Here is a 16,331-nt window from a genome sequence, read left to right on the forward strand (position 1 = left end):
TTCCATAGTTTAAGAAGCCAAAGGAGCTTCTGGTTTAATTGCTGAGACAAAACAGTACTGGAAGTGTCACATAAAAAGGAAAGAACTCAGTTAAATGCCTCGTCTGCACTTTTGCGTGTTGATATTTTTCATGATGATTTTATGTGAAACAATGAAACAAATCTACAGATTTGTAGATGGAACATTTGAAATAAGTAGAGCAAGCCCCATGTCTTTAATTCTTTTTCCACTTTATCATGATGTTGGTTGTCATTTGTATGATAAATAACAGCTTGATATCTGTTGAATGATGCATGAAATCTTTTACCGTTTTTTGACACACACAGGGAAGTGCTGGTTTAGCTTCAGTTTTGAAACAATGTGCTGAAAGAACAGTCAGGCTAGAAGTTCCATTTGCTAGACCTCAGTTTTTTGAAGTGTGCAAGGCTTCCAAGAACAGCTTGCGGACAAGCAGAAGACTAGTGTGACAACAGAAATGAGCTGCAGGAATGTGTTAAGATCCTTTACCTTCTCCAGTATTTGGATGATGCATTTTGATGTGTTTTGCATAGCCTTCTGTGAAGAGTACCTGTAAGTCTCCTGACAATTTCTAAAATGTCAAATGTGAAAAGTACTTGTCTTACATAGCAAGTGATTGTTTTGTATGCCAAAGAAAACATTTATTCCACTGTCAGGAAGTATAATTTTCTGTGATTTCAAATCTTGTCTTTGTATCTACTCATACTATGCAACATGTTTGTATACTAATGCTTTTTTTATGAACTTTGATTATTTATGATTCCCCCTTTTGTAAGGGGAATAGAGGTTTGATGTTCTTCCTGTTGTAATTGTGAAATCTATTTAATGCCTAATCTTGAAGGGAACATATGCAGACTAGACTCTAAGGGAATCTTGAGTATCTGCATTTTCAGGAGGCATTAGCCATATTTTCCAGTGAGAATAGTATGTACTTGAATAATCTGAAGACTTGCAGACTGAGAAAATGAAGACTGCAGTGGACATGATCTTTCTGGTTCATTAATTGCAAGCATGATAGATTTTTCATTCTTGAGAGTATTTATCATGGCCCTTTGGGCAAGTCCTCTCACTTCTCAGAAGTCTTGCTGTTTGCTGCTGTGGGAGTAGTTTATTCATTCTGTCTAAAACAAAGTACTTGCTATCAGTCGTTCCCATTAGGTTTTTATCTAATTCACTTTGCAGCTAACCTCTCATCCTTATCTAGATGTGTCTTTTCAGGTCTGGCAGTCTTCTGCCAAGAGTGAAGTTAAACTTTCTCAGAACTTCTTTATTCTCTTGAATATATAAAAGGGAAAAAAAAGTATTGATTAGAATCCTGTTTATTCCTAAATTTATAATATCTCTTTGATCTCTGCCTACATAGAGCGAATTAGAGTGAAAAGATCAAGAATCAGCTCTTCCTGTGCTGGAAGACTTTTAGTTGTTGCTTGTTGCTTGTTTCCTTAAATCCTGAAAACGTTTGATTTATCCTCACTTTGTGTTTTGGTTTTCTACATGTGGACTTTGCATACAGTCTTCACCTCCCAAAGTAAAAGTTACATTGCTAAGATCCAAAAAGGCTTTGAAAAAAATGTAAATCCTTACCCCATAGTCTTCTACTTAATTTGAATCTGCCTACTATTGCAAGCTAGTTAGAGGATGATTTTGCAGTCCCTTTTCACTGTTAATTCAGTCAGGATGTTTTCAGAGTACCAAGCAGAAATCTTATTTGAAAATTTGCCTTCCTTTGTCAAGTTCTACTTGAAAGTAGCTCTTTAGTGTGATTTTTGCTTTCTGCCTTTCGCTTATATTACAAGTTTCCTTAAAATCATCATTGCTTGTTACAAATTTATATCAATACTTGTCAGTGCTGATCAACAAAATAATACAGTATGATTTTTCTCCTCAATTACTTTTCTGTTGAAGTTTTTTTGATATTTTCTTTTTTCTCTCAGATTTTTGCCAAAGTTCTTTATCTCTGTATCCTTAGGATCTTGATGTTTGTAGGTTTATTAACAGTCTCATTACTATGTATGCTTTCTGACAATTTTCATTATTAAATGTCTTTGTGTAACTTCTAACTTCTTTTATGAAAACAGTGAAGCACATATGCAACAAAATGTTTTAATCTTAATTTCAGCTTCTGATGTGCCTTAAATTGTGCAGTTTACATACTGTCTGTATACTGCTGAGGGGAACCCTGAGTATGATTATAAGCTTATTTATTAAGCCTATTATATTTTTCCTTTATATTTTAATTGTTTTAACTTTTCTGGTTTAATAATGTTTTGCTGATTCCTAAGCTTTCTCTTAGAAAAGTTTTGCTTCTTTGTTAGCCACTTGGACCTCAAACTGGCAAAAAGATACAGTCCAACCAAGCAGTAATAAGTTATAATTTGAGGAAGTGGAAATATGTAACAGATGTTGGAATTCTTCAGACAGATTTTTCCACCTTGCGCTGCCAAACACTCAGATGCCACAGATAGTGAGGACAGTGTAGGAAACCAGTTATGATTACCAGATCTTGTCATTTGACTTAGGCATAGTTTAGCAGTGGTGAAGAAAACGTGCAGTGTTAAATGCTGTTATGCTGTGAAATATAGCTAGCCTTTTACAGGAGCAGAAAACTATTAGTAGTGTTTTGATAAAGTTGCCTTTTTCCTCAGAATAATATTTTAGATGGGATGTAGAAAGGGACATATTTTGATAACATTATAAAATCATGATGCTATAGCTGTGTATTTTTGTTATGTCATCTCCTTGTCACATAGAGATAATGTTTCCCATGACCTGTGTTATTCCTTTCTGCTGTTAGATTCTTTCATGAGAAACAGAAATAAAAGTAGAACTCTGTGGGTTAAGAAAGTTTCTTGTTGAATAGGTGAGCAAATTTGAATTGGTGAATTCTTACAAAGCCTCATCCAGTGGTTAATTATTCCTATTGATCAATGAAGTACTGAAACATTTGCTAAATGTTTCTGAAGATAATTTTTCCCAAATCTTGTGAGTCAGGGATTGTTCTGTGTCCATATGTAATGAAAGTACAAAAAAAAACAAAAACCCAAGAGACATAAAGTCTTATTATTCCTGGTTGGGGTTTTTTTTTTTGTTTTTTTTTTTTTTTTTGGTTAAACTACAAAGTAGTTTTATTAGATTTTAAAATTCAATAGATTTTTGTTACAGGAAAAACTGAAAACAGAGGATGAAGTAGACATACATATGTCCGTCTTTCTGTTTTTCTGTTTTTCAGAATGATGCCATTAAAAGAAGGTTCCGGTGTCATTTCATTAGTGTGTGAAAACTATTCCTCAGATGGAAGATCAGTCAAAGTGTGAAATATCATTATTTTGTTGCAGTGATGCAACAAATAATGCAAGCTTATTTTTTCTGTTAAGTATTTGGATATTCATATTAACTTTGTTCTATGATGTTGTTTGCTTTTGTTTTTGAATGGTTATCTGACTGCTTTTCCATAAGCTGTGAATAGCAGATAGCAAAATTAATTTATCCATACTGAATTTGGTGCCCATTATAGCAAAAGAATTGTATCCTCATTTGTGGATGAAATCCTGGGGTAGTTTCCCTTTAAATGAAATAATACAGGGCCCAGGAAGAAACTACATTTTAAAGAAGCATTTCACCCTATTTTCCATTTTTCTTTATATTTGCAGTTTAGAATTAGTAGGAATATGTGAGGAATTGTAACTGTATTAAATTAGAATTGGTTATTAATAGCTTTAATGCAGTGTTTTAGCTGTAAAATAGTTCATATCCTGCATTATTTTATTCACTGCATGAATAATTATTATAATATATATTATGTAATCCTTCAAAGGATGATTACCTGAAAGAAAATGTCATGATTCCTCAGAAATAAATTTAATATATAAAAATAACAGAAGAGACTGGCTAGTTGCTATTGTGATTAAATCTGTTTACAATGTCTTCTGTGACTCACATTCCAGGAAAAAAAGAAAGATTTTTTTGATTTCTTTTTTACAGGAATCAAGAAAAACCACAGGACCTCTGTATTTATATTTGAATCTACATCAAACGATTTTCATTTGGAACCATTGCCTAGAGAACTTCTTTCAGGGAAGAAAACATTATAACCTATTTTTGAATGCCTTTTGTTTTAAGTTAATTTTCAGAAGACTCTTCATGACCCTCTTTTGCTACTTTCCAGAGAGTAGGATAGAAAGACTGGTAGTTCTCTCTACCCTGGAGAGAACTTTTCTACAAATGTTCTTTTTCCACGCTTTTCTGAAAATGTTTGGGTTTCCCTTTCCATAGAAAACTCTTGTGTCTCACCAGGCCATCAATTTTCTCTTCAGAATTCTTACACATCAGAATTCTGCACTCAACCCTATATTTTCTATCTAAAGAATAAGACGAAGCAAGGTTCAGGCAAAGTGATGCATGAAAGAGCTATACTATTTATCGTACCTAAGCCAAAGCTTTTCAGATCTTGCTGAGTATCTCTGCATAGTCTTCTACTGTCTGCTGTGCCTTGGAGATAGCATGCGTAATGTGGATTTGAAGCCTAGCAAACTTATACTGCCTGAAAACTCCCTTGTTGAACTGAAGTGAAATTTTCACTAATACTTATTTTGGCCTCATACTGATTCATCCACCATATTTCCAGTTCAGAATATCAATTTTTTTCTTTAATATCATCTGTAGGAATAACTCTTCATCAATTTCCATTTTTGCACTTTTAGTCCAGAGACTCAGTGTGCTATAGTTGTTTAATAACAGATGGATAAGTGGATTCAAAGCCCCAGCATGTTAAGAACTTTCTTACCTGTTTTCTAGTTCTTGGCTTGTTGCTAAGTAAAGGAAACCCTCACTCTAACTTTTCAACTTCTGTTTAAAAACTTCATAGATACTGTCTTTTAGTCTACATGGGTTAGATGTTTTTTTCCCAAACGTAAGAGTCCATAAGTAGGTCTTCATCGTAACTTTCCCAGGAAAGCTGAGATAGACTTCATTTTCTTCATAGGACTGTTAGGTCTGATGAACTCATTAGCCTACTTACAGAGGGCTGATCTGTCCTTTAAAGCATGGGCAATATCATCTTGACAGGTACAATTACCAGACTTCCAGCTTGGATGCCCAGATAGGGCTAAGAAAAAGTGGCCTCTACAATGAATGGGAATCAGAATTTGGTGTATAGGTAGCTCAAAGTGGTGCCTTCAGTCTCAGTGTTCTTCCTTTAATCCTTCAAAACTGTCCAAAGAGAGAGAAACACATTCGCAATTCTTATCTGTGGAAACTGGAAATGCTGGAAGAGACTCATTCAACTCATGCTTTCTATAGCTTTTATTCCTGTTGAGAAGGGGATGGGTTATGAGCTATGTTTGCCTAGCTGTAGGCATTTATCTCAGCACATATAATCTTTTAATTCAGCAATTGTCTGTATTGTTAATTTACAAGCCAAGTAAATGAACCTAAATAATCCTGTTATTTCCTGTTGGGTAAAAACTCAAGAGGTCTTGAAAGCTCTCAAAGGTATCGGTGCTAAAGTGAGGCTATCACCTTTTATATGCTTTTAAACTTAACTGCCTTTATTGACTTAATCTGAAAGACCAACTGAAGAAGTACTGACTGTATGTAAAGTTCATCGTGGCTGTTTAGTGCTAGAGTCCAAAGTCATTCCATCTGGAAAATTTATGTTACCTAATGCTTCTATGTAATAGCTTTTACTTCGAAGGTATATGGATTATTTTTAAGTCTGAAGTGCAAAACTAGTTGCCCTAATTTAAAGACTAGTTCCAGAGGATTTACAATAGCTTGCTGTGCAGAGACACTTAAACTAACAGTTTGGAATTCTAGTCATACAATCCTTAATCATTTCCTTTGCATTATTGCTTTTTTTCAAAGTCTGTTTCCTTGCCTGCTGTCAGAAAAGGGAATGCAGAGAAACCCTTACTATCCATAACATCCCACAACTGGAATTTCTGCTCAAGTGTTACGCATAATGTAGCTCTCTGATTGTGCCTTTGAAAGATTTGCGTTTCTGTAAAAAGGAATTCAGATGACAAGGTGGTGCATTCTGTTCTATAAAATGAATGCATAATACCACTGAGCTCACTTTACGTGACTTTAAGAAGCACAGCTTTCAAGGAGATTCCATGGCTCTTTACCATGTGGCACAATACATTGGAGAAACTGAAAGTTTGCGATAAATAATTCAATTGCTTATTAATTACATGCAGAATGGCAGTTTGGGGGGTTGTGGTTTTTTTTTTGTTTTGGTGGGGTTTTTTTGTGTGTGTCTATGCTAACTGCAATCTGGGCTTTCTGGAAACACAACCTGTTTTGGGAAGAAGCATTTCATATAATCTGCTTTGTCTTTTTCCAGTTACTTATTTCTAAATTATGTAATTTAGCAGCTTAAGGTACATTCTCTCTCTGAAAAAGAAAACTTGGTCAAATACAAATTCTGAAGCTGAATAAACAGTTCTTAAACTGTAGTCCTAAGACTAGTACAAGACAACTTGTTTTAGTGGGTTGTATGAATAGTTGTTGCAACATTTGTGATGATACATGAACTTTTGGAAATCCAGATATGAGGGTAACCATTTATGGAAGGATTATTCCACATGAATAAACATTTACCTTATAATAGGAAAGGACATGCCAAGCTATTCACAAGAGGCTTACAATCTTGAAATTATAAATGTTATGTTTCCATGAGAAATGGGGATGCTATATAATGTAAAAGAAGGTGCACTGGAGTATGCCAGAAGTCATTAGCTTTCATTTTGAAAGCATTCTAAATGTGCTCACAAATAGTTACCTCTAATATCTTGGCAAATAGGAACTAGTGTTTTTTTATACCCAGATACAATTCTTAATACAGTTCTTACTAAATTTCTGCGGATTCCATAAAGCTCAAAATGTAATTCCATATAGATTTTTCTAATCTACCAAGGTAATGGGAGATTCTAAACTTAATCAAAGTAATCATCCTTCAAATAGCAAAGCAGACTTCATTTTTTATGGTAATTACAAATATATTGTGTTTTGAATATTTTCCTTTCTGCTTCCAGAAGCAGCAAACCTATTTATCTTATACTACTGTCTGTATTTCCATTTGTTAAGTATGTGTGAAACTGATGTCCAAGTGCGGTTAAACTCCTTATTACAGTAACAACCAACTGGAGTAACATTTGCTTGTTTTGTACAAGGAGTTGATCTATGGATTTAGTTGTGCACTCTTTTTTGCAGTGAAGGAGGTACAAAACCACTATGTAGTATGGTTAGGGTCATGCAGAAGGCTATAGTCATGAAATTATTTCATCTGCAGGGAGACTAGATGTTAATTGTTCTCACTGATCATGTATATGTGTTCTGTGTTGGATTAATGCACATGTCTGCATTATTTCAGGACTTCCAGGATAGCCTTGAATGTCATCTTATACATATATGTAAAAGAAAATTTCTTAAACTGTCCTGAATTTTAAAAGCTGAAAATTTTAGTCCCATGGAGAATGTTGTAAAATATATCTGGTAGCTGGCCCGTGGTGGCAACTTGAAACATGCATACACAGTCTTCACATGTAACCTAGAAATCTGATGGTCAGAGTCAAATTGGAATTAACTGCCTGCAAGTTTTACACTAGAAGTTCCAATCTTGCTGAACAACTTAACTGCCATTCTGTTGTAGGTGGTTTAAAGATAGAGGTGATTTCGTTTAAAAAGCTCTCCTTAGAAAGTCCCTTGATGTTTCTTGACTAAAGCAGATAAAGTTTCGGTCTTTTAACTGACATTAGTAGACTGCAGATTTGTGACATATGTCTGATAAAATATTTGCATATGTTTGTCTTCTATTGTGTCATTCATTTAAATTAAAGTGAAATAACAGATTTGTAGTCTGTGCAGTCAGCCAAGTGAGGAGTCATAGAGATAATTTAACAAAATCCATTTGTTGTTTTATCTTTGAGTTACTGGGGAAAAATAATTTCTCAAAGTGCCCTGATAGTTAAAGCTAACATCTGAAAACACTGAGTCCACAAGAAAAGTTAGTTACACATCATTAAGTATAACCATGATGTGAATTTCAACACTCCTTCCACAGGTGTTTTCCATTAGAATATGTCTGCTCCATTCAGACCTATTTTAAGTAAATTCACTAGGAAATGCCTCTTTACATGTTTATCCTGGAAGGGCAGATAGGTGTTTTATTTTATAAAGCAGTCTAAAAGTTTTCTATTCTTCAAATGAAAAAATATTTTTCAGAACATACTATTGCAGTTTGGTAATGTATTTCTAGCTGCCATTAGAGACACTTATAATTAAAACATAATAAAATTCATGAAGCAGAAATGACCGTTTCTTAGAAATGCTGGTGAAAGGGGTATTTGCCTACATAAGTGTTTGTGTAAAAATTTTATGTTTGTTATATACACTTTTATTAATATAAAACTCTACTGTTAAACTTTCCTTTTGGTGATCTTGTGAAATATCGTTATGTATTGATTATATACTTTAAGCTTAGAGTATATAATCTCTTAAATAACATGTAAAAAATGTACTGACTTGCTAGCAATTATTTCATGACAAATACCCAATATCAATAATTTCCAGTAATAATTTTTTAGTTTTGGGAAACAGTTTAGCTCTTACAGACAAAACCCACATCTTTCAAATGCTTTAATTGGCTTACTGAAAAGAGATACATGGGATGTAACTAAGAACAGCAACAGATTATATGTCTATGTATAGATTACATGGCCACTTCAGTGTTCGTTTTCTCCCTGAAAAAATTATTTGGATTACAAAAAAATTAGAAAAAAACAGCATTTGGTTTTGCTCCCTTTTCTTCACTTTCAAAATTCGTAGTATCACAAAGAGTTGGAAAAAAATACATTTTGATTTTGCCCTCTATATGTATAACTGAGGGGTAGTAGAGGAGTGATTTAAATTCTGCAGCTTTTAAAATGAAATATTTGAACTGTGTTGTTGCTTAAACCATCTTTATAAGTTTTCTAAGTGTTGCTTTTATATAACATTGTTTTTTTTCAACTTCTTTCCTAATACTCTTCACACTGAGAAGAAATATTAGACAATCGGGGTGGTAAACATTTCTTATTGCAATATTTTTTTACAACATGAAATCAGTTAAAGGGGTGCTATATATGCCATTTGCTTATATTTTAAGTCATTTTATAAATAGTGAACAAAGTGTCTCAGATGAGGGGTTTTTTGTCTGTTTTGCTAGCTGGCCATGGTTACAATAATACAAACGTTTTCTCCCAATAGCATCAGCGACTTCTCGACATTTTGGAAGCAGAGAAGGAAGTATTATCAGAAAAGATAGAAGACGCTTTGATGCAGCAGTCACAAAAACACAAGGTATTGTGTTTCTTTTTTTTATTTACCTAAAAAAAAAAAGGGGGTCTGATCAGCACCAGGGGGTTCATTGACTATGATCCTGTCACAATTACTGACGAGAAGAAGAAGCTTTCTCAAGCACTTTAAGTGTTTAAAATGACTTTTTGCTGCTCCTCTATTGTGTATTGCAGTTTAATTTTTCATAACATTTCAGGAAGTACTTGACAAATGTTTGGATGAAGAAAGACAAAGAAGTAAGGAGGCTCTGGCAGCTGCTGCAAAGGTATCTTTTGTTAAGTAATAGACGTGCAATGTGGATTCCATGTGTGTCATAAATGCCAAGTTCAGCAACTCATTCGTTTTCATAACTAAATTTGTCGAACTCTATGTTCTCATCTGTTTGAAAGAAGCTAGTTCTGTAAATCATGAACGTATCTGCTGTATCCTGTGCCTCAGTACAGGCAGTCTGTGTAACTTCTATCTAAGATAGCCTCTGAATTAGTTTATAACAAGAAGTCACAATATTGCAGATTTTTTTGTGTTACCTGTCTGTTTTTTTGGTCTCCCAGTTAACATCAGTGCATCTTGATTTGAAGAGTTAGGTAGCAGGGTCAACTGTTGATCTTAATAAGGCAGTTAGCATCCTGTCCTATTTAACTTTTGTTAAATATGGTAATTTTCAATGAGGACAGAACTATCTTGTAAATGATTTACAAATTTGAACATTTAACAGATTTTAAATTTATTTAAGTTAATGTTTGACTAAAAGTGTTCACTTTTTAAAATACGGTTTCTTCTGCCTATATTATGATTGAATGCACTGGGGTTTGGACAGTAATTTTGTAAATGTTAAGCTACCTTTCATTTCTAATACTGATGTAGAATCCAGTACAAAAGTTCAGTTCCATGTAGTGATCTGGGAAATCTAGGGATGTATGTTGCTTATCACAGTTGGTTAGGCTATATTATCATTTCCTGTACGTCTTCATATGTAGTATATGCACATTAGCTTACCACCTGAGTGACATTCAGTAACACCAGAAACGTCTGTTATATGGTTGATTTCTACAGGAAAATGTGTGTATAATAAAATATCATCATTTAATAGGGCATTTTTTAACTTATGTTTTTATTATATTTTAGAAATGTCTAAATAAAACATCACATTCCAGTGAATTTCAAGAAACAGCTTTATTTACAAGTGTAGTGCAAGAGGAACCCAGTATTTTTTTTGGCATTCATAACTTTACTTGACCAGGTCCATAATCACCCCCAAAGGGCATTGAAATGACCAGTAATTTTACTAAAATTGGAGGGGGGGGGGGGTGGTTTATCAGCAGTTGTTTGTTTATTTTGTACTTCAGCCATTATTTATATGTAGACGTTATATAATGAAATGGAGGGACACCTTCCACTAGACCAGGTTGCTCAAAAAAGTGCTTCTTGTAGAGCTTTGGGAGGAAAGATGCGTTTGTTTTATGTATGTATTGGTTACTTTGCCACAGAAAGCACTCTTGACTGTTTTTGGACTTTAGGTGCTTGTAGATAAGAGTAGGAATATCTTGTATATGGTAATATCAGGCAGTGTTGGGGAGCCCATTATGTACCTGCTCTTACAGGGTTTCTGCTGCATGTTTTTGTGTTAGCATTAACCAAACCAGTTATGATATATTGTATTTTCAGTAGGTGGGAATTTAAGATTCTTGTAACTTTGTTTTTCTTTCTGTAACTACAGTCATTGTCCACTGGTAATACCTGCCTGGTAGTACCTCAAGGTAAATTTAAGCTCATACTTCAGGTGTGAAAATATTGATCTACCATCTTTTGTCAGAGAGATGTCATTAGAATAAGTAATATAAATGAGTTAGGCACCCATGCTGGGTACTTTGGTCATTTATTTGTGCTTGATTTGTTTCAAAGGCTGAAAAAGAAGTAGTGCAGGCAGCTATTCTGAAAGCAGTAGAGGAGGAGAGGAGAAATATGGAGAAGATTCATGCAGAAGAAAGAAAAATGTGGGAAGCAGAACGTGACAAAGATAAAGAGAAGATTGCCCAGGCTGTTCGGGAAGCCATGCAAGAGCAAAAAAAGCAAAATCAAGTTAGTATATTTTACCCTTCCATGGATCTGCTTTGTGTATTTTATTTTTTATTTTGAATGTCATCCTAATGTTGTATTACGTTTTCTTGTGACATCTTTCATTTGTCACTGCACCTAGTTGATATTTGCAGTGCATAGCTACCTTGTTGGTTTATCTTCATCTACACTATGTGTATGGAGAGAAGTTGGCACACACAGAATAAAATTCCTGCAAACTTTTCAGGTACATATATTAAAATGAGATGAATTGTGTGCCATAACTGCATGGTTTTGTCCTCTGATTTCTAAAGGAGCCCAAAATGACTAGCTCAGATAGTGGCATTTATGTTGTAGACTGTTAAGGTGACTTTTTTTTTTTGTACTGATGAAAGTGAAAAGATATTACGTTTATTTCTCTTAATAAAAATGTGCTTTTAGAATAGGTACAAAATAGAGTTAGAGAAATTGGAAACCTAAACCAGTAATGAACCAGAAATGTTTTTAGAGTTACTTTGTAGAGAGGTGCTTCTGTAAGGATAATTGTGTATCACTTAACATAATTTGGGAGGGACATTCCCAGAATTGCTTTTAACAACTGTAGGAATTACAATTTAATTACATTATAATAGCAGTTACATTACCTTCCAGAAGTTGAATTATGTACTTTCTGGTGCTGGACATATCTGGGGGCACACCCTGTAAATTCACTGATTTCTTGGTGGCATTCTTGAATGTTATGATCTGAAAAGTTTTAAACAAGATACATTTCATTTTGCTGTTGGAATTTGATATTACTATATATTTTTAATGTCCAGAGCAACAACAACAACAACAAAAAAGACCTTTAGAATTTTAAAATAGCATATCACAGAAATTTAAAAATCAACTCTTTGGTAACAGACCCCATTTCCCTTGCCAGTGCTAAATGGAATTACACAAAAAGTTGGGTTTTGATGCTAAGCTATTATTATACTGTCTTCTCATTTTTTCTAGTGTAAATAGAATGATACTACTTTGTAAATGGGTTGTTTACTTCTTCTGACTGTAAAGATATCAAGTTTTCAAGACTGCAATTTTACTATACTGATAAGCCTTCAGGCATTCAAACTCATCTTTGCAACAAAAAGCAGCTGACTTCAAGGCTAAAGTCAAGCTGAGAACAATTGCTTGGGATTTAGTTAGGTACAAATCATTTAGACTAGCCAGAACAAGAACTGGTAGTGGTAGCGTAGAATAGAAGGGAAAGCAATAAAGTAGTTGTTACAGTAAATACAGCAATTTCACAGTTCATGGAACATGATGAGAGTTTTGATGAATCCTGAAGATTTTTGGTGAAGGAGTCCTCTAGCTGGATGCAATTATTACATTTATGGATCAGAGGAGCATGTAAAATATCCCGGGGTAGGAGAGTGGTGGATTAAGTTGATGTAATGACTCAGGGTGGAATATACTGACAGTTTCTGTTCTTGATACTGCCTTTGAAGTTGTCACAAGACAGTATGGTATTAGAAGTTTAATACTGATGGATGTATTTTTTCAGAGAAGGTGTTAAATATGCTGAGATGTCAGTGCTTTTCTGAGGAAGAAATTCAGATCTTTCAAAAGGACAGGCTTTTTCAGCTCAAGGTGCTTGTTGAAAATGTTGGGGTATCTAGTGGTGTATTTGTGATGGTGAGTAGCACTGAGTTATTGGAGACTGCTGTGATTAGTTCTCCTGTAAATATCTTGCTCTTGATGTTGTCATGTAACATTAGTTAATTACATTTTTTTTTAATGCTGAATAGAACTGACAACTTTGACAGTTATAGAAATACTTTATCTTATTCAGTTATATGTCCTTCAGAGCTAATGTGCCAACTGATAGCTTATATATGGTGTCAGATGTGACTTTGATTTAGCAGTTAAAGATATTTTGGACTACAGGCAGTTTGTGTGTGGATATTAGTTTTTCAGGGTAGAGCCTTCCACTCAGAGATGTTTCTTATTTATATTTTTTTTACTATAAGATTTCTCTTTCAAGAGCCATAACTGCACTATTGACTTTCTTGCAGTGGTTGTTTAGACAGCATGATCTATCAAGTCAGCTCTGTAACGGCCAAAAGTAAAACATACATTCTAACATTTTAGACAATGAAATGTAAAATTGTGGCCATATAGCACTTGCCTCATTTAATGCTTTAGCTGTGCTGTGTATTTCTTTATGCTTCCTGCTTCAAAATTGTCACTCAATACTTATTATTATGCTTAGTCCCATGAAATGAGAGTATAGTTGAATCTAAGTAAGCATTCAAAAGAATCTTCTGGTATAAGACATATTAAAAAAGCTTTAAGAGCAGCGCTGTTATTTTCAAGAAAGAGAACTAACTTGCTGACTAACATGATTTTCTAACATAATACTTGACTTGTTTTTAACAAAACCTCTCTTCATTTACTTTATCTTCATCAACTTCTCACCAGAGGAAGTAATCTGTGTGTGAGAAAGAAAAGACGTTTTTACATTTACTTCTCTTTTTCTTTTTTATCACATTAGTAATTGTCATAAACACTGGATTAAAATTTAATCTTAATTTTAAGAGATTTGCGTTACTGATTTGAATGAAAACAAATTCAGCATAGTATTAGTGAGGAGTTTTCCTTCACTAATAATGAAGTCTGCAAAACTGAAAGATCAGGAAGGGACAGTGTAGTCTTATGCAAATAGGTGAGACAGAATGGCTTCTGGTCATGGCACCCATAAGTAACTATAGGAATAATTAATGGAAAAAATTTGAAGACATTAAAAATTTCGTAGTTTTCTGTGTTACAAACCCGCTTTAGAATCTGTGCAGTTTAAATATATTTTGGTCTGTGTCAGAGTTGGATAAGAACAAAAGAAAAGAAATTGAGACCACAAATTTGACAGCCAAACAGGTCCTCAAGAGAATTGTGAATCTAGTAGTAGGGTACCATGTTGCAGAGTGGCCAGGAAGGAGAGCAATGTTCGATGCAAATCTGGATGGTTTATGTCGAGTGTTTCAACTTGTTAGATATTCATGCTTGACAAAACTTTCTCCTAAAAAATTGTTTGTCCTCAGTCAGATAGGTGTTGAGTCTGCAGTTACTTCCATATAAGATTTATTTTATTAATTTAACATTGCCAGAGAAAAATCTGGGGACTTGAAGGCAGTTTAATAAATAATTCATGATTAATATAAAATAATAAACATAGTGAAAGTAGCAACTAAGACATACAAAGTTAACATTTCAGCTTGATGGAAAAACTTTGACATATCTCTTTTTTTTTTTTTTTTTAACAAATGAAAGGATTAAAGTAACATGAATGTTGCATTTGTTTTCATTAAAGCTTTGACTGTTCTAGTGACCTGAGGTCATTACTTAGAGGCGTTATTTAATTAAATTGAAGGTATTATTCTTTGAAGCCTTATAAGTCTGAAGGGATAAATGAGATATATTATATGATCAAGGAAATAATGGTAAGAGTTTTTCTGGAGCACTGTGTGAAGAGTCTGTAAGGTATTAGAAGTCCAGAAGACTTTTCTTTAGATTGACACTAGCAGAATCTTTGGGTGTTATACACGTTATCAAGGTGCTTAGTGCTTTTATAAAAAAAAAGAAATAATAATATTATTATTGTTGCTGTTGTTCAGAGGTTTCTTAGTTTTGGAAAGGGTGGGCTTGCATTTTAATTCAAGGAAAATAAGTTCTCCTTGAAATAAATGAGCAGTCTTTTGATTAAAGTTTATGTTCATTTGTACAGTAACTTCATGACCCTTTTACAACACATTGCAAAGTCATTATAGATGAGGACCTCATATATTCAGCAGGCTAGATGTAGCGTGGTGCATCTTAGTATTTTCTTTTCTATTTTTGATGCATTTTATAGCGTTTTTTACAGTGACAACTTCCCTGCAAGGACAGTTTATTATGTGTGGTAGTTGTCAGTTTTGAGAGGAATGCTTGCGTAAATCCTTCCACTGGGATGATTTTTCTACAACACTTACTTTAATAAATAAGTGGTTACCCTCTAGATAAGGAGAAACTGTAACAAGTATTTTGGTTGAAGCAGAAGCTTTTTCCTTAGGATTTAAAATTGCACTGAAACTGCTGGGGTACACCTAAGCTTCAGTGAAAAAAAAAACAATGTGGACCATGCTCCATATTATCATGTTCTTTCTGCTTACTTTCACTTCTCAGGGAAAAAAAAAAAAGAAAATCCAAAAATTGTTTGGGGATATAGGATGATTAGATCCATACAATTTTGCATAAAATAGGATGATATACTGTATTTATAATTAGTGGGCAATGTAGAGTAGCTATAGCAGTAGTTGCCATAACCATACTGCTGTTATGCACAGAGCTCCCTGCGTGGTAGTTGTTACCATTTTAGAAAGCTAAATACTCAAATACATAAATAAGGTAAAACTAGGGAGTGGTGGAGAGAAGTAGCAAAGAATGTTTATGCACCACAATTTCTGTTTTAGAGAAAATTCATTCAAAGTAAAATGAAAGCTGGTAGCTGCAGGGTGAGCCCTGCAAATTTAGATCCATGTCATAGCTTGAAATTAATCACTCTCCTAAAGTGCTTGAAGCAAAGAATCACCTTTGTCATTTCCTGAAGGCTTAAATTTAAAATACTGTGCACAATCAACTGTAGTTTACCCTAATTCCCAAGGAAAAAAGAGCCTGAGTTCATCATTGCCATAATCCACAGAGCAGATACCTTAGACTGAAGTGTTCTGAATGTTGAAAATAATTAGGGAAATCAAAAACCTTTAGTTTATTAAAAGAACTAGCATAACCTCTGCTTCCTCTTGAACATGAGCAAAAGCACTAAGGCAATATGATCTTACCAAAGGGAAAGTATTTCAGGAAAACTGAGGCTGCCGTGTTTCATTCAGCCCAGCCACAACTGAGGTATA

The 16,331-nt window shown here is 34.0% G+C and overlaps 1 protein-coding gene across 5 annotated transcripts in view; it reads left to right on the plus strand.

Moving 5' to 3' along the window:
- Nucleotides 1-16,331, plus strand: part of CCDC91 (coiled-coil domain containing 91) — a 119,502-nt gene that overhangs the window by 76,471 nt on the left and 26,700 nt on the right. For 3 of the 5 annotated variants that reach the window (XM_061476469.1, XM_061476472.1, XM_061476470.1), the window contains exons 9-11: nt 9,265-9,357; nt 9,551-9,619; nt 11,257-11,433. In XM_061476469.1, coding sequence (XP_061332453.1) covers nt 9,265-9,357; nt 9,551-9,619; nt 11,257-11,433 — 339 coding nt within the window. The remainder of the gene's footprint in view (nt 1-9,264; nt 9,358-9,550; nt 9,620-11,256; nt 11,434-16,331) is intronic. The other 2 variants (XM_061476473.1, XM_061476471.1) reach the window with 2 other exon arrangements.

This window comes from Pezoporus flaviventris, unplaced genomic scaffold (assembly GCF_033815535.1).
Source record: "Pezoporus flaviventris isolate CSIRO_AGI_PZ_B2104156 unplaced genomic scaffold, CSIRO_AGI_Pfla_v1 ptg000096l, whole genome shotgun sequence".
Classification (NCBI taxonomy): Eukaryota; Metazoa; Chordata; class Aves; order Psittaciformes; family Psittacidae; genus Pezoporus; species Pezoporus flaviventris.